At 40.5% G+C, this 19461-nt stretch overlaps 1 protein-coding gene across 1 annotated transcript; it reads right to left on the bottom strand.

The window, feature by feature from the left end:
- Positions 1-1731: 1731 nt before the first annotated feature.
- DNAJB11 (DnaJ heat shock protein family (Hsp40) member B11) lies at positions 1732-16944 on the bottom strand. Its single transcript, XM_007116281.3, has 10 exons — positions 16684-16944; positions 13846-14002; positions 9987-10084; positions 8097-8229; positions 6137-6279; positions 5233-5315; positions 4502-4559; positions 3259-3370; positions 2647-2806; positions 1732-2188 (listed from the first exon to the last, which is right to left on the bottom strand). Exons 1-10 carry the CDS (start codon positions 16749-16751, stop codon positions 2124-2126), a joined length of 1077 nt encoding a protein of 358 aa, XP_007116343.1. The 5' UTR covers positions 16752-16944; the 3' UTR covers positions 1732-2123.
- Between the last annotated feature and the right edge of the window lie 2517 nt (positions 16945-19461).

Genomic DNA, 19461 nt, shown 5'->3' with positions numbered 1-19461 from the left:
GAAGAGAAATGTTGATAATTATTCCTAAGAAATTTTTAACTATAGCAACTCAGTACATAATGAATATTAAATGTACAAAAGTTCATGAAACACACATATGTATTTATATGGTGCATTTGATTTCTAAGATAGATTTTCAGCATTTCAAATAAGCCTCTGAATTTTGTTCTTTTTCTTCACAAGTGAACACACAGTTGGATCACTCAAGTCCAAATAGTGTCTGGGAGCTTCCCTGGTGGTGCAGTGGTTAGGAATCCGCCTGCCAATGCAGGGGACACGGGTTCAAGCCCTGGTCCAGGAAGATCCCACATGCCACGGAGCAACTAAGCCCACGAGCCACAACTACTGAGCCCACGTGCCACAACTACTGAGCCTGTGCACCACAACTACTGAAGCCTGCGTGCCTAGACCCCACGCTCCACAAGAGAAGCCACCGCAGTGAGAAGCCCACACAGCGCAGCAAAGAGTAGCCCCCGCTCGCCACAACTAGAGAAAGAGCCCGCGCACAGCAACGAAGACCCAACACAACCAAAAATAAAAATAAATAAATTTTAAAAAAATAGTGTCTGATTGAGGTTAAGAGGTGTGCTTGTTCTTTTTTTTTTTTTTTTTTTAATTTATCTTTGGCTGCATTGGGTCTTCGTTGCTGTGCACGGGCTTTTCTCTAGTTGTGGTGAGCGGGGGCTACTCTTCGTTGCGATGCGCGGGCTTCTCGTTGCGGTGGTTTCTCTTGCTGCAAAGCACGGGCTCTAGGCGTGCGGGCTTCAGTAGTTGTGGCACGCGGGCTCAGTAGTTGTGGCTCGTGTGCTCTAGAGCACAGGCTCAGTAGTTGTGGCCCAAGGGCTTAGTTGCTCCGTGGCATGTGGGATCTTCCCAGACCAGGGCTTGAACCCATGTACCCTGCATTGGCAGGAGGATTCTTAACCACTGTGTCACCAGGGAAGTCCCGGTGTGCTTGTTCTTAACTGTTCTAAATGGATTAAATCTCCTCCCCACCACCTTTCCCCTAATTTTTATAAAACAGGGCAAAATAAATGAAAAGGCAATAGCAGCAATGGCTGCTGTATAGCCAAAGGTGGGAATGTTGCTGGAACCATACTGATGGCTAGAAGGCAGCTCCACACACACTCTGCAACAGCAGTTGTTCAACAACGCGGAAACATTCACTAGCTAAAGTAACAAAGAGTGTAATTTGACTGTATAATGTAGAAAAGGGAAGGAGGTTACAAAGTCAAATATATTGAAGTCACATACCACCTGAATTAGTTGCCACTGGGAGAAGCAAATACAATTTGCAACTCTACTACTTCAAATTCATTTTCTAGGGCCAACAATAATCCTAGTTCCTAACACAAGCAGAAGACTTTTCAAACATGAGGTCAACTGAGATTGGATACATGAAAAGTGCTTTCTAAACAGTAAAGTTTCCGTGTCAGATTTGATTATTCCCAAATTAAATGAGAGGGAATATACTTTCTCAAGGACAATTAGGTGGTTGTGTGACCTTGTTTCATCTACTCCAATCTCTAATTTTCTTCAGGCTCCTTTCTAGAAAGTGCCATGTGTGTTTAATTGGGTATGGGGACTGGATCTTCATCACTCTTCCACAGGTTTGTGCATTCATCTTGCTTGATGGGAGGAAAACCCAACAAGCTCACAGGCCCCAAGGAGGGAAACCCGGCTGATCAAAGACAACAGGGTAACTACACCAACAAGAAACAGGAGTCAAGAAAAAATTAAAAACAAAATTGTATTTAAAAACAGACTTCTCCAGTTGGCATTTCGAATGAAATAGCTAACAATTAACTCCAACCCTTTATATTGTGTCTTTTGCTCCTGGAGTCCTCTTGCAGCTTTAATTCTTGAAACTCAGGCAGCAGCACCAGACATAAATCCCCAAAGGGAGAGGTATTATTAAACCTTTTGCTGGTCATTCTTTTCTCAACACGAATGGACAAATTCTTAAGCCCTCTTATTCATTTCATGATGACCGTTAGAAGAAAAAAAAATTAAACTAAACTTGCATATTGAAAATGAAAACAAAAACACGCAAAAAAAACCCCTGCAGATAATAAATATCGCTGATTCACTTATTTTAAAACAAAGTCCAATTTTATTCACTCTTAATATCCTTGCAGTCCATTGTATACCTTCTGCACTGATCCTTGTTTCAGCAGCTGTTTGATACCTGAGGAAAGAATGAACAAATGACTCTGTTAACAAAAATGTGACTTCCCCAGAGTTTGAAGAGCATGTTTCATGTGGAGTCTCACAAAAGGCCTTATGACAACCATGGATCTGAATTAAACAAGTAACTACCAATGTCTAACTTTATCGCATGTGGATACCCATACATGCACGTCCAAGGTGACCCCTTGTCTTTGTGTCTCAGGCACACATACCACACATACATCCCACAAAATCCGATAAGAGGCAATCGAAATGGACAGAAAGCTCTTTGGCTGTCTTCCATTCCTTCTTCTTTGTCCTCTTTCCAGTTTTGACTCTCTCACCTTTTCCTGTTTACTTAGGACCCACTGACTGGGCCCTCTTCTCAATCAGTCATTGCAGACTTCACCCCCTAAGCCTCTAATCCTTCTAATGTAGACCTCATCTTTCCTTGAACAGTAAACATTATACCCTCACCTTCTCTTGCTTCCTCTGATAACTGTTCTTTTGGAAAATCCACATCGAAAGTGATTATCAAAGAGCCCTTGATGTTGTTGTTGTCAAAGTTGGGGAGCCCTTCCCCTTTCTTCCATAGCTTGGCTCCCGGTCTGGTGATCTTATCCCGGGAAATATGTACCTGGAAAGCAAAGGGGATGGACTGGAGCAGGACTGGTACTCTTGCAGCACAACACACAGCTTCCAGTGAGTACTGGTGCCCAGAGCTCACGTCACGGCTCAGAGCAGCAGGATGAAGGGGCAGGGGAAACATCGTTAGGACAGTGCGGGCCAAAGAAAGAGAAGGTTTTCAAAAAGAAAAAGAAAAACGAAACACGTAAAAAAGTAAGGCTTTTACCAACGGAGACTGTAAAGACGAGACTGCCAAAGGCTGTGCAATCACCTCTGAGGAGCTGAGGGGTCTGTGGCATTGTTACTGCTACACGTTCAACAGCAGAGTGAGGAAAGATGACAGAACAAAGCCTGAGCACTTAGCCCCCGTGGCTCCAAATGACTGAAGTGGCTGAAGTAACCTCAACAGTAGCCATGTGAAGGCTTTAAAAGGACAGGAGGCGGGAGAACTGGTTTGCTTACCTTGTGACCATCCAAGTGAGCGATATCCATATCGAAGCCCACCAGAGACTCCACGAGGGAGACTGTCACATTTGTGTATAAGTCATCTCCTCGCCTTTCAAATATTGGGTGCCTAGAACAGAACAAGGTAAAGATCATTAACTTCCAAAGTCTTTCTTTGGGAAGAGTTCAAAAAGTTTTTAGAAAAATCATGGAAAAGGATGAATGCCACTCTTACAAGAAATAGGCATTTATTAGACACTCCTTCGTGTGTAGTATTAATCAAGACTGTAAAGTAGCCTAAGATTTATTAAACCCTAATCTTAAGGAGCTTACAATCAGCAGAAGTCAAAGAATGTAATTAAAATACAAGTAACCAGATTATGGAAAAGAGAGGACAACTTCTGGCTGTGGGACTGGGGGAGAAGGGCATCAGGGACGGGTCCTGGGGGGCTTCTAGAGCTGGGCTTGTAAGGCCTGATCAGCTCTGAAGCTGCAAATAAGGTGGGCGCAGGGGAGGGTGGGGATAGGGCAAGAGGGAATTCTGGCAAAGATAAGGACTTGAGAAGGTGCCAGGTTTATTCAGGGAACAGTACATGTGCTAGTTTCTCTGGGAAGTGATGGGAAAGTCAAGGTAGGTGAGGAAGGTTGGGGAAAGATCACCGAGATTAAAGAGTGCTATGAGGGAAAAAAGTCCTTGGCACTGGGGGCCCATTTCTCCATATTTGGGTGGGAACCTCGTTTCAATGAATCCTCAGAAGCAGAGGTATCACTGATTTCCAAAGTGGTAACAAGAGACAAGTGATAAACAAGAAAGCCTGAGTCCCAGGTAAAATTCTTATGTAAGTAGAACTGCATGTTGAAGAGAAGCCAACCAGAGAAGCTGCCCAGCAGCTGCAGATTATGTCACAGAAGCTCCTTTCTATGGAAAAGTCTCCCATTCCTGTATGGGGCCGTATTTCCTCAGTTAAAATCTCTGGTCTCCTTGTCTGCCTCTCTTTCATAGCTCCTTACTCATAATATTGATGCTTTCCTCCCAACAACTTTTGGACTTGGAAGTCCTGAGTAAATAAATAAATGGACTCAATCCTAGGCTCCAAACACAAATTTTCAGTATGGCTGTAGAGTTACACATTTAGGGTACTAAGGGCATGAAACAGAGGAAAAAGTCTGGAAGTGCCCTGGTGGCTATCCATATTTCTCTAACCTGATTCCTCTGAAAAGCAAGGGCCAAAAAGAAGGCCTTTAAACTGAGATTACTTACTTGACAACTTTGATTCGGAACCGTAAGTCTCCTGGCTCTCCATCCACATGAGGCTCACCTTGTCAGAAGAGAAGAGATTACAGCACACTGTAAGCCATGCAATCCAACGCTGCAATCTATTTAGCAGTTGAGAGAATTTTCTAAAGCCACTACCTTAGGCTTTGACTGTCAGGCCTATCTGTGAGAGCAGCGTGTCTACCTGGTTATATCAAGTCTCAGATTATTAGTGAGGATCACCTGGGACTCAGGCACAGCAATAAATAACTTGACCTATTTCCTAAACAAAGAATGATTCACTGGTCTCCTGAATCTGATGTTTTAAAGCTATTTTTCTTCTAGAGATTTAAATTTAACCCCTAAGTGAGGTCTGAGAGCATCTTATTAATGTCAACTAGAGTTACATATCTTCTTTCATTGCTGAGTTAAAATTAATCCATTAAGTTCTGAACATTTAAACTTTGACCTAACTTAGGCTACTTGACAGTAACTTTTGGCCATGATAGTCAAAGGATAAACAGTAATGCTACTGCTTAAGTGGACCAACCAGGATGCTTAAGGATGGTCATAAAAAGGCTTTCTGTGTCCTAAAACTGACTGAAGTGTGTTGGAAATGATATATGCATTTACTAGGTGGCCACGAGGTATATGGGGTGAGGTGGGGGTGGGAGGTGTTCATAAGCAGGCACAGAGCAGAAAGTTACAATAATAAAACATCAATGTCAATATTTCACCTTCTCCAATAAAGGGGTACTCCATGCCATCTCTCACCCCAGGTTCAATTTCGACCTCCAGTGTTCGTTCTTCATTCACTAGTCTGAGACAAAGAGCATTTAAAAGAAAAAAATAAAAAGAAAATATAAACCAAACCCCAGATACAGATAATAAAGTTTTATCTACTCAATCAGACCTTTTTCTTGGAAGACTATCCTGTATCCCTAAATGACAAAACCACCTGATATCCATTTACACCTTCCACCTGCCAAAAGCCAGGGAAAAGCTACTATATATCACATAACCATGCGACTGCTGACTCCAAAAAAGCCTGCAGTAGACTGATTGCCTTGAAGTGAGTGATCAGTAACAGAGAAAACTACTCGCACTTACATAAATGTGCACCTGAAAGGACAGCATCATGTTTATCAGAAAATCTAACAGAAGAGTTTATCCTATTTGATTTTTTTCACTGATCCCACAAATAACTGAGCTAGTTTTAATATATACAATTGAAGGTTCAATTAAATAGTTATATTTATAACATAATCAGCAAATAGTACTTCTCTAATCTGAAATGTTAGCTGTACACATAAGATTGCTCTAAATATTCCAAGTAGGAAAAAGGAAACATTCCAAGTAGGAAAACGGAAAAATATCAACATTTTTGTTAAGTATATTCAGAAATAAAGGGCACTGCTTATTAGTTCATAAACATAAAAGGAGATATTCTGAATAGATACTTTCAGAAAAAATTAAACTGTACATTTCTTTGCTCTATCCTCTGGTGGAACATGAGGGAGAGAGAGAAGGATGGGGGAGAGGGAGGGAAAAAAAATCTAGGTATGGACCATTGGCATTTTATTAGACAAATGAGATGATTAAAGTGTCCCTTGGCAGAGCAAAGAAGGTGCTTGCACTCACTTGACATTCGGGCACTCGTCACAGACCACCTCCTGGGTCATCTGGAAGCGCCCGGGGCCCAGCTGGGTAGTCCGCATCTCCTGCCTGCAGTTGCACTTCCGTTTGCCAGGGGCCTGCCTTGCCACGGGTTTGTTTCTAACCACCTAGCAAGTACATACACAGGATCAGCTTCTCTCGTGTCCCACGCCTTTGGTTTCCTCACCAGATCGGGGCTCTGCGCACCTGCCGGGGTTGGCACTTCCCCTTCTCTCCCAAGCCATCCCTCAGGGAGACCCACAGCTAAGAGAAGTCTTGGAGGAGTTACAAGTCAGCTCCCACATAGAAGTGGAGCAAATGGATCTTTAAATGACTCAAATTCTAAAGTTGGAGAAGAGAGAGGAGGGTAAGAAAGAAGAGAACTGAAAGATAGTATGTATGGGATCACCTTTTCTAAGCCATGATGAAATACTACTGAGTTAAAGTAGTCCACAGAATTACTATCTCTTGAGAAATCTGAGTTGTGTAAAGCATAAGCCCTGAAGAACAACCACAGCCTTCAAAAGCTGGTATGTGGCTCCCACCCCAGGATTAGCCATGATTAACCTCATGAAAACACTTCCTTGTTTCAGGCAACTCAATCTGGCAGTGTTTTCCAGTACTGTCTCAATTCAGATACTCTAACCCGTAAGAAAAGACACAACGATCATCTCCTTGTAGCTGACTGCAATCAAACATTCTGATCCCTCTAAATCACTAGAAACTAAAATATATGAAGAAATGTACTCTTGATTTTGCCTGTTTAGTCCAACACCTACTAATCACAGGGCACATGCTCACGCAGTGAGATGACATGAATGCTTGGAGAAAAATCCCTCAAAGCCTACGAACATATGAAAGCCCAGGTCAACGGAATAAATACCAATAACAATAATTAGAGCCAACACTTTATAGCACTTAGTATGTGCCAAGCAAGGCCCTAATCACATATATTTATGAACTCATTTAATCCTCACAGCAGCTTTATGAGGTAGATGCTGCTATCATCTCCATTTTACAGAGGAAAGAATGAAAGCGCAGAAAGGCTCAGTAATACGACCAAGGTCACATAACCAATGTATGGTAGAGCCAGGATTCTAAACCAGGCAGTCTAGCTCCAAACTCTGTGCTTTTAACCACTATGCTCTCTCAAGGTAATTTTTTCTTAAAAAGAACTTACCATGGGGTCATTTAAATAGCAAGGTCATATACATCCTTTACAATAATTAGATTAAAAAGGAATTTGTTTAGGAGCATGCTAACTGCAAAGAGTGATGTACATTACGTATTAGCAATGATGACAGACAACAGCTCTGAAAGGGAACATGGGAAATTAATCTTTTTACCTGGATATATGTACAAGACTTCCTAAAAGCACAGTTTGGAATTGAAAAAAAACTGGAGGTAACCTACATGCCTATTGATGCAACGTGGTCACAATGAAATTCTATTCAGCAGAATTATAGCTATAAGCAACAACATGGAGGAATTCTGAAAATATTAAGAGTGAGTAAAAAAGGCCAGTCTCAGAAGATAATGTATAGTATGATACATTTTTACAAAGTCAAAAACAGTGAAAGTAAACAATATATTATTCAGGTATTCCTATATGTGTAATAAAACAAATAAACATGAGTGGCAAGGGAACAATAAAGACAAAACTCAGGATATTAGACAGTTACCTGGGAAAGGAGGCAAGTGAATGGAATAGGGAAGTAGCATGTAGGTAGATATAACTCCTGGTATTGTTTTATTTAGTTCTTGGGCTGAGTGATGAGTTCATGATATAATAACAGCATATCATGAACCAAGGATTATGATTAATTCAATTCTATACACCTCCCCACCCCCTGAAAGACAGAGAAGGTACGCAGAAACCTCTTGTTTTTAGTCATAAGGACACATTCTGGGAGTCAATATGAACAGCTGTATAGTTTGGACTTACTTCTACAAAATTTCCTGCATATACTTCTTCCAAAGTGACTTCTAGATCTACAATAATATCACTTCCTCTTGGAATATTTCTGTCTTGCTGACGAGGGGTTCCTCCAAACATGAAACCAAAATCTCCAAAGAAGCTGTTGGTTCAGGAAAAGAAATAAGAGTTCACCTCTTACAATTTTACTTTTCTTCACATTGATAAAATATTGTGTCCCATCAGTGAGCAAAACTGAAAGACATTTTAATACATTGGAGTCATACATCATACACAATTTTTAATTTATATATTGTCAACTATATTGCCCCTACCACAAAAAAATTTACTTTTTAATATTGTCCAGACACACAGTACAGTGTATACAGTATGCCAATGAATTCTTAATCAATGAAAAAATAATCTCTCTCAATACTGACAAATATCAGGATATAATGGAGATATTGAGAAAGGGTATAGTCTATATAAATCCATGTATTGCCGAACCTAATGGTAATTTTGGACATTTGTAGTGTTCACCTTTACATACTTTTTTAGAAACTAACTTTGCTGAAACAAGCTACTGCTTTGTACAAAAATCTTGATACATAATTAAACTAAAAAGGCATCAGCCTTAGTAAAACTCTGGATCTTACAGAAAAGGAAGTTCTGGTCTCATAAGACCAAAATTAATTTGTGTTAAGTAACAGAAGTGTCACTTTGAGATTACTATAAACAGTGACCTTTAATTGTATAGGAGTTCTAATCTTGATGTTAAGTTTTGGTTATTAAGAAGGCTCAGATGTTAGCATAGTGATGACAAATATACAACAACCCTAACCCCTCCAGAAAACAAAACCAAAACCCAATCTTGGTGAATGGATTCCCTGAATCTTAAATAAAAGCAGAGAGGGAGGATTTTGGTGGGGAAGGAGCAAGGGCAGAGCCTTTTGTCTTTCTGGCATCCCTGGGTATCACTTCTAACTGCTAAGGGGTTCAAACAGGACACTTCCCTGGTAGGCTAAAGCAGCCAAATCAAGCCTGGGGAAGAGAAAGATTTCCTAATAATATTATTCACACATCGTTGTAAGTCCTGAAAATCAACTGTCACCCCCAAACACTAAATGAGGGAAGCTGTTGTAGCAACAGTGATTCTTACTTCTTTTGGGGAAGGGTTCACAAATCTGAAGAAATCCGAGAATCTGAAGAAAATTCTCTGTGAGAATCTGAAGAATCTGAAGAAAGCAATGCATCCTCTCCCCACAGAAATGCATATTCAAACATCTTTTTATTTATAACTTGACTTGAAACCCCAGATCAAGATCTCCTATTTATGCAACATCAGGACATATGAAAATTCAAATGCTCAACCAAGAGGGGCTCAAAGAGCAGGAAGGAAAGATGTTTATTATTCCAGCCTCTCAGCACTCCCAGAAAGCTGGGTCCAGCAAGGGATGAAGAGCCTCTAACCCAACTCCTTCCAACAGTGCTGAGTATCATAATCATCCCTCTCTTGTGGATAGGATGAAGAGTCAGCTTTGGGTATGAGAGTAGGAATCTCTCTCTCCGCGTATAAGAATCACTTTGCTCATTAAGTGGTTTGCAGATTCTAAGACAGCAAGGAGATAAAATGAACTGGTTTCCAACATATATCCCCCCCAACACAGTCAGGGTTGATTTAATTGATATGGTTGGCTAGATGGACATCCCTTTTAGTGCTACCTGTCTTTTCTAGAGCTTTGTGAAAATAGAGGAGTATACTCCCACAGAAAGGATGATGAATGACCTCTTGGTCAAGGATCAGTTGAGCTGTACTCTTCATCGAAAGCTTCTGAACAAGGGAGCAAGGATAATTCTTTAATAATCACTAAGTGATCCATTCTCAGACACTAATACTCTGCAGATAGATAAATTACTTACTGTGAAAAAATGTCTCCATGGGAGCTCTGATGCCCATCTTTTAATCCTTCTTCACCATAAGTATCATATTGTTTCCGTTTCTCACTATCTGACAGAACCTGGGGGCAAAAGCCAGTGGAAGAAAAGATTATGAGTTGGTAATATTCAGGTAAGGTGAATTCACATTTATGTTTTTGTTTTTGTTTTTTTAAACTCTGATACTGTGCGTAAAATTCTAGTGAAATTCAGTTTTCATTATGTATGGTATTAAGGCATGTTTATAAAGTTATTTTCTTTATCAGACTAAATTCTTTGATCAGTGTTCATTTTGTAACTTTCCACAATGCTCAATTCATGTTTATAATTTAAATTTATCAAAACTCACCTAGCCACATAAATATCATGCTGGAGATTAGCGACATGGCTATGAATGTGAGGGTAGTAACAGGAAAGAGGTAAGATGAATTCCTCAGGTTTAGTTCCCATGCAGTTTGACTCCAGTGTTTAGGCTGTTAACCACTATGTTATATTCTCTCTCTAAACTATAAACTAGGACATGACTATGACAGACTGTCATTAGTCACAGAAGCAGTAAATTAGGACAGCCGTCAAGTTTGCTCAGCTCTGCACGTCTATACCATAACCCCTGCACCGCACTACCACACACACATTAAGAGACTGGCAAGTCAAGGAACTCCAATGACAAGTCTCCAGAAAGCTCTACACTGCAATATTTTCATATTCCCTTTTCATTCTTTTGATACATGTAGAAATCCATTTGTGGAAGAATGCTGTCTGCCACATACAGCTCATAACCCCCTGAGTTTGAACTGCAAAGAGTGGAAAGGGACACTGCTCTATGAAGAATGCTCAAGTTCAATTTCACAACTTGAAAAGACTTTCTGAAGTTTTAATGGTTTTAGAAAACTACATACTCAGTCATAGGTATATGCTTTCTCATTGGGACCATTCCATATATGGAACTAAAGAATGTAAAACAAAATAAGCTTCAATGTTCTTCAAAATTTGCCCTCCAAAAAAAAGCTTCCCATTTACTTAGAGCATTCTGAAATATATGCACACATATAACTTTGAAAATTGAATAACTTTATGTTATTTGATATTCTTAAATGTCTATTTAGATAGCAGACTGAAGGAGAAAGTTATTTCAAACCCATACTTGTGTTGGGTCAGGAAACGTGAGGTTGGACGTAGAAGGGGCTTGTTGACTCAGCAAAAGAAAGGGAAGATCTGATTGGCATATGAAAATAGGACACACTTTTGGCTCAGGGCCTGAATGATATGTAAGGTGCCACAGCAAAAATCTACTAACATTTAAGATACATTTAGAAGGATAAAAAGAAATTCAGTGTACAAGAAAGTGAGCATTCTTAAAAGCAAAGACAAATGGGTTAGTCTAGAAGTGACCAGAGTACTCAACTAAAGCCACTGTGGTAGACCAGGTGAGAAAAAAATAGTTTGGTAAATATCCTAAAAAAATAGCCACTTTGGGGAAGTAGAAATGGGCAGAGTTAACTTTAAAAAACAAAACAAAACTCATTATTATGTGATCTGGATTTCCAATATTTTCACTTTCAAGTCTACTTCTCTGTTCCTGTCTTGGCAAAGAAATGAACCTCACATTTGGGTCCATAAGAAACACCATTTCAAAACCCCAAAACAGAGACTACTTTTTTAAGTCAGCTTCTTTTTGGACATAGGAGGCTTCTGTAGTATCTACCCCCAAATTACCCTTAAAGTTATCTATTACCATTCACTTACTCCTCACTTTTCTTCTAAGGAATGCAACTTTATTCCATAGTCTTGGAAACTTTTATTATTAAAAGAAAAAAAGGAGTTTCTTAGTTGATTGGCCAACCAACCAGAGTCTCAACTAATTAAAATGCCAGTAGTAATCCCAGCTCAGTAGAGAAGACAGATTTGTATTCACAAAAGACTCTTCAACTTTACTGGGATTCAGATTTGTGAACACTAATTTATCTAAGGACCAAAGGCAGGCAATCAAGTGAATGATACAAAGAAAAAAGAAAATTAGAACAAGTGACCAGAAAGGTTCTTAAGAGTTAAACTGCAATATCATGAATGATCTATGTATAGCCTTGCCTAGGTCATGGCTAAAGAACATGGTAGAGTCTTTAAAGTGCATGGTAAATTCTTAGCAACAGTTTCCCCAGAAAATATTTTTGATTATTGGGTTCCTAGCAAGCAATGGGAATACTCATGGGAAACAGTGCGAAATATGGAATCCATATTATCAATGAGAAAGAAAATGTTACATACAGTAATTTAGGAGGGTCCACCAACCCTCTCAAGTTTATCTGTGGGCTCGAGGTTAGGAATTTTGGTCCTACAGGTGTTGAGAGAAGAAAGGGAAAACCCATTAGTTCTAGGTTTCATCTGGGTATATAAGTCACTGTTTTGGTTCATTCACTTCTTTAACCTAGGAGGCCTTGGGATCCCTTCCTTCTGGGTTTTTTCCACTAAAATATTTTTCAGATTTGTTTTCAGTCTTCTCACTATACAGGGATTTAATTTGAATTCAGAAGTTGTAGCTCTCTGACTTTTGGAGTCAAATTATTTTTTTCTGTGCCCTTTTAGAAAATGTGAACAAATGGTGACTAGAATTGATAACACTGTATTGTATAACTGAAATTTGCTAAGAAAGCAGAGCTTAAATGTTCTCACCAAAACAATAAATATATGAGGTGATGGATTAACTAGATGGGTGAAATCCTTTCACAATGTATATGTGTACCAAGTAATCACAATATATACTTTAAATATCTTACAATTTTATTTGTCAATTATATCTCAATAAAGCTGAAAAGAAAAAGTATAACCACAGAATAATATTATTCTATTTCTAGGGGAAAGGTGAATTGCAACACACACAAAACAGCTAACTCCTAAATTAATACATATGAAAGATTATCAGTAACTTATTTGTAAAATTTTTTCACCATAGTGTTGAAAGGTTCTGTGTATAACGGTTTTTCAAATAGTAAAAAGATTATTAAGCATTCAGTAAATATTCCTCTGTGTTGTTAAAAATTAAAAAAAAAAAAGGTAATAAGAATATGCCCAGCTCTACTATATTTCATGGTGTCCTAATGAAGATTAAATGAGATGATACACATGAAAGTATTTTGACCTCTAGATTACAGGTTGCAAATTCATACTATAGCTGTGTTTTCTTTGATCTGCACGTAAAAGAAAATTTTAAATTGAATTAGTTACCAACATTTTACAACCAGGAGAATTTACCAAAAAATCAGGATTTCCACTCCTCTTGAAAAATTAAATGATCTGGCCACAGTGTGCAAACACAGTGTTTGCATCTGTATATGGCAAAAACTGGCTGGTGTTGAATAACAGCTGTTCCCTTGAAATGGGGCAAGAAGTCTTCAGCTTGTCACAGTCCTCTTCAATCGCTACTGATTCCTAACATGGGGGTAGAATATCCACTTTCCTGTTTTATCTTATACCTGCCCTGCATGTTATCTGCCTGATCCACATGGGCATATGTGGATTTGCAATCGTCATTTAGATCTTATTTCTGTTTCTGGCTCCAACTCTCAAACGGACTGATTGATCATCAATCTACGTATTAACCTACTGATCGTATTTTCTTTCATTCGTCTTTTTCAACATTACTCTCCTTAATAAGACAAATACTGAAATGAAAAGGGCAGGAAGTAGCACCTACTAACATTAATGTACAATACAGCATCAAGTGCTACTTTTATCTATTGTCAATTTTTTTTTAAAGTGACCTGAAATATTGGAGTGTTACTCAGCATTACATGTTTTTTTCTGTATCTGTAGGTTTTATTCATACTTTATCCTTTTCCTGACTCACCTCATAAGCAGCACCCAGATCCTGGAATTTCTCCTGCGCCCGAGGATCATCAGGATTCCGGTCAGGATGAAGCTGCAGGGCTAGTTTCCTGTAGGCCTTTTTAATATCCTTTATAGAGGCACTGCGAGGCACCCCTAAGATCTTATAGAAATCTCGCCTGAGGGTGGGGGAGAGGGAGAAGATACTTCATTAAAGACTTAATACATTACATTTTTAAAAGTGAAATTTTTTTCCTTTACATTTAGGTTTGTGTCTGAGCAAAGAGGTAGGAAAATGAAGGTACCCACGTGACACACGAAAAAGAATGACTAAAAAGAGAACACACCGGAATTTGTAATGAGTCTCATATTGAAGTAATCACAATGAGAGGCTATTACTTTTTGAACAATACTAGAATTATTCAAAATATTTCTGGCATTCTTCTCTTATAACTACCTTTAGTCAAGAAAGTCATTTTCTTATTTTATGGTCACACATCATTTTCAACCAAGAACTGTATAATCAAATTGACTCTCTTTTTTCTCCCCTATTACTGACTTCAAATGACTTTTGACTGCTTCCAAAGGTCAAATAATCTCAAAGGATGAATTTCTTTATTCGAAAAGATTATGTCAGAGACGTTCTTTACTCAAAAAGATTATGTCACAGAAATATTCTAACAGTAGCACTCTCGGAATGTTAAAGATGAAGTGACTGAAGTTAACTTCAGAGGTTAACACAGAGGTTAAGTCAAAGCCCAAATAAAAAGCTTGAAGAGAGAATAACACCCATTTGAATGTATGAGTTGTGGAGTTTTTTGCTGAGAGAGCAAATTTCAATTTTGCAGTCATTACTAGTAGTTATACTAGTTTGTCTAGGTCAAGTCTTAATTAGAGACAGCTGCTGGAACCCATATGCAGGTGCCTATAAGTCTCAGCAGCCGCAAATATGTACATGGCATGAGCTAGGAGATAAAGTGGAGATCCACTGACCTCCTTGCCAGGAACTATGTTGGAACCAAATTAATTGTAAAGGGAATCTTTGCAGGAAGGGCCAATGGGAAGACAGAATAAGACTAACAAACTTTCAGGGCAGGGACCATAGCCAGCCCATAGAAGACACCAATAAATATTTGTTGAATGAAATGAATAAATAAGCATGCTCACAAAAGTCTATTCCTTTTGCCAGAGTCACTTTAGCCAGCAGAAATTATTCTGAAAATGCATTCTCTCAACCAAAGGGATGGGAAAGTTGTTCACAGGGAGATGATGTAGTAATGATGGTAATTTTAAAATGTAGTGGGGAAAAATGCATTGGGGTATCAAGATCCACGTAATATATGACAGAACTTTTAAAAAAATGTATTTCATAAGCTCTTAGTCACACTTCAGGAAAATCATTTAATCATTTTATGTATAAATTTTAAAAATTATCACTGAGAAGGGGTTCCATGAGGATTATTTAGGTGCTTTATCGCCACACCCCAAAAATCTGCAAAAACTTGACATCTCTTGAGACAAGAACTAAAAAAATCAAAATGTTCACTAATGTTAATGACAAAAGAGCTAGCTATATAAAAAATGAGGCTTAGGATATACTTAATATAAAAATGGTTAAGTAACAGCTGAGAAAAATACAGGGAAAAGATGGCTGGCATAACTCAGCATCAACATGACGGTTCCCAAGAGAATCCTTTATGAAAAACTGAAGTTTATAGCTACAGTACTAACAGTATTTATCCTGACATCTTGTTTAAACAACTTAAGGTACCCATTGCTTTAAGTGCAAAAAGTACTAACAAAAACATGTTAAAAAACCCAATAAAGCATTACCTAGAAGAAGTTAATTTTTATTTTAGAAATTTAGTATGTTCCACGAGAAAAAAATAACCAACAAAGTTGAAGCATATATGCACAGGGAAAAAACTTTTAAGAGAATAACAAGTACTTAAATTTTAAAGCTCTGCTAGGTAGTGTTTTCTCCACTCAGAGCAACCTATAAATTTGTCAAAAGCTAAGACTTTACTATTCCCCACATTCTAAAATATGAGCCTGGCATATCATACCCTGTGGTCAGCAGGCCTATACGATAGTGGATCTTATTAAAGGCCGGAGAATCTTAAGAGTTCAGGTGGTCCTACTTCCTTCAAACAGGTGGCACATTATCATCCTCATGTCACAGATGAGAATTGAAATGTTCCTTCAAGGTCACATAATTCGTAAGTGGGGTGGGGGTGGGGGGTGGGCTAGAATCCCAGTCTACTACCTATTGGTGTAGTAGTGGAAATGTTTTTTCCCCGCTCATAATACCATTCAGCTTCCTAAGAATGCTCCATGGAGAGACAGTGAGGCATGATGACAACTCAGGCTCAGTATCTCAAGAAGCTGAGAAGTACAAGGGCTCTCCCAAGGGTCTGCCTTGCTCCCTCAATCCAACTTCCTTCAGTCCCAGCATGGCTTCCCTAACCTGTCCTCCCCACTTCCTCACTTGGCCTGGCATCATAACCCACCCACTTAATGTCAGCCCAATGGCTTGTTGCAGGCTCAACATTGCATCGTCTTCTCCAGCTCAGCAGCCCCCTCACACCACGTTGCTTTTGGCACTGCATCCAACCCGCACTTCTCTAATCAAATCTAGCTCTAGGGCTTCTGGGTCTAAGCCCCTCTCACCCGTGTCACCCACGCTCTCCTCTCCACCCCACAAGCCTGGCCCACGCTACCCATTCCTCCGCTCCACCGCCTCACCACAGCAACGACCCTCTCCACTCCCCCAGTCTGACAATGCCCCCTCCTCCCTCAAGCCTCCTCCCCAGCCAAGACTGACTTAAGGGCCCCATGCCCGCGGATGCCAGTTCCTCACCCGGCGATCACGGCCCCGATGAGGTACAGCAGCAACAGGCAGAAGGTGCCCAGGTTCTGTGGGGCCATGGTCTCTCTGTGCGGGCCCCTGACCCCCGCACTCTTCACAGCCTCCGCCGCCGCCGCCGGGTCGGCTCGCCAGCCCACCCGGCCCTGAGAGGCCGCCTCAAGCCGGAGTCTCCGACTTAGTCGGGAGCGACAGCTAGCTTGCCCCCTCCTCTACCAGTCCGCTTCCCGGGAGTCCCGAGTCCCGGCGAGAGAAGCACCCAGCGGGCCAGAGCCAATCGCTGCTCGGGACATCACACGCGGCCGGCGCCTCACAGCCAATCAGTGCAGTACACTTCACCTCCGAGGCGGTGAGGCCGGCCAGTTAGGCTTCGGAACTACAGCCGCAGCTCCCGGCCAATTAGAAGGGGAAACGTCAGAGAATCGTGCCGCCGCAGGAATCCGCTCAGCCCCGGCACCTGCGAGTCGCAGAAATTTACGTAAATATTGGTGGTGGGGAAAGGGTCAAGAGCCGGCAACGCGGTACACAAAGTTTCCCTCCGCCCGCCTCCTTGGACTCTCCACCAATCACGGGGCTCCTCCTCCAGCACTGACCAATTGCGGGAGGGAGGTTTTATCTTGGTTACGAGTCTCGGAATTTCATTCACCTAGAGCTAGGCTCTGTACGCCGGCGAGGAAGGACACGGGCGAAATGGGCGGGGACAATGACTCCACGCCAAAGGTACGGCTGATGCACAGCTTAGATCATATATATATATATATATATATATATATATATATATATATATATATATATATATTTTTTTTTTTTTTTTTCTCTCACTGTTGTGGCCTCTCCCGTTGCGGAGCACAGGCTCCAGACGCACAGGCTCAGTAACCATGGCTCATGGGCCCAGCCGCTCCGCGGCATGTGGGATCTTCCCGGACCGGGGCATGAACCCGTGTCCCCTGCATCAGCAGGCGGATTCTCAACCACTGCGCCACCAGGGAAGCCCTTAGATCATATTTTATCTTCTAACAAACCCAGGAGAAAATTGTCTCGGTTTCGCAAAGAAGAGGCCTGATGAGGAGTGGCCCTGGAAGCAGACTTAGGTTCGGATTCAGCTTCCACCACTTCCTAGCTGTGAGAACATGCTCCCTCCCCGCTCCCAGTCTGAGACTAAGCTGCTTTATCTACAAACCTGAGGCAAAGCATTTACTGGTAGTGTTGTGAAGTTTTAGTAGGAGAAAATCTGTAAACCGTCTAGCACAGCATCTGGCACATAGTAAGCACGCAAAGAATGATAAATATTACAGTTAAGAAGAGAACGGATCCTCCCCCGCCCCCCAATTTTTGCTCATTTCAGTAATTGCACCACCTAGTAGTTCACTACAAAACTTTAGGTGTCTTCCTTGATTCTCTCCTGTATCCCCTATCCAAATCTTTACCTTTAAACCATATCTTGAATCTGTCCACTATTCTACATCTCCACTACCTCTCTGGGCTAGTCACATCATCTCCCACCTGGCAAGGGCTTCCTAACTGGTCTCCCTGCCTCCACTCGTAATATCTTAGTATCTTTTTTAAACCCCGTCCCTTCCCCCTGCCATGATTTTTTACAAACATGTCAGATCATATAATTTGTCTGCTTAAAAGCCTCGAATGGCTTTTCATTGCACATGAAATAAGATCCCAAGTCTTTATACTAGCTTATAGAAACATTATTTCTCAATAAAGCTGAGGAAAAAGAACAAAAATCTTATATGATCTGTACCCTCACCTAGTATACTCCTTACCACGTTCCAATAAAAGTGGTTTCTTTTCTCTTTTTTGAATACGCCAAGCTCATTCCTGCCTAGGGCATTTGTTCTAGCAGTTCTCTGCCTGAAACGGTCTTTCCTCAGATACTAACATGGGTGACTCCTTTTAAAACTCAGATAACAGCTTAAATTCACCACCTCATAGCAGACTTCCCTGACCAACCAATCAAAATTAGCCCCTACTGAGTCTCTATTCTTACAGTGTGCTATTTTATTATTGCCATCCCTGCCCGTCACACCCACACACACTGGAATGCCACTTTCATGAAAGCAAGAATCTGTACTGTTTTGTTCACAGCTGTCTAGAACAGCAACTTAGAACAGAGCTTTTGACAGAGACAAAGTCGCTTCGACTGTGATCTTTGTGTGCTGGCTTCTTATTCTTCAGGTCTCAGCTCAGATTCGGCACTCACCCCTTACCCCCATTTTCATAGCACTTACTAACATCTGAAACTATTCTATTTTCCTAATGTATTATCTATTCTCCCTATTAAAATATACACTCCAAGAAAGAAAGAACCTTATCTGTTTTGTTCACTGCTGTAATCCTAGTGCCTAGCACTGTGCCAGACACAGTGCAGAGGTAAGAGGTAGACCAGGTTACTGCTTTCAGGAAGATGCCTACTAGGGGAGAGAGGCCACATAAAAGGAGAACTAAATTGCATTTTATGGTCTTATTTATCTTTGTATCTCCCACACCTAGAGAGGCCATAAACAATCTAAGAAAGCAGGAAATGACCTTTCCTCTAAGATCAGGAACAACACAAGGATGTCCACTCTCACCACTATTATTCAACATTGTTTTGGAAGTCCTAGCCACGGCAATCAGAGAAGAAAAAGAAATAAAAGGAATACAAATTGGAAAAGAAGAAGCAAAACTGTCACTGTTTGCAGATGACATGATACTATACATAGAGAATCCTAAAGATGCCACCAGAAAGCTACTAGAACTAATCAATGAATTTGGCAAAGT

Source organism: Physeter macrocephalus, chromosome 1, assembly GCF_002837175.3.
Source record: "Physeter macrocephalus isolate SW-GA chromosome 1, ASM283717v5, whole genome shotgun sequence".
NCBI classification, from domain to species: Eukaryota; Metazoa; Chordata; class Mammalia; order Artiodactyla; family Physeteridae; genus Physeter; species Physeter macrocephalus.
Note: the sequence above shows the minus strand (reverse complement) of the source record. Positions and strands in the feature narration are given on the sequence as shown.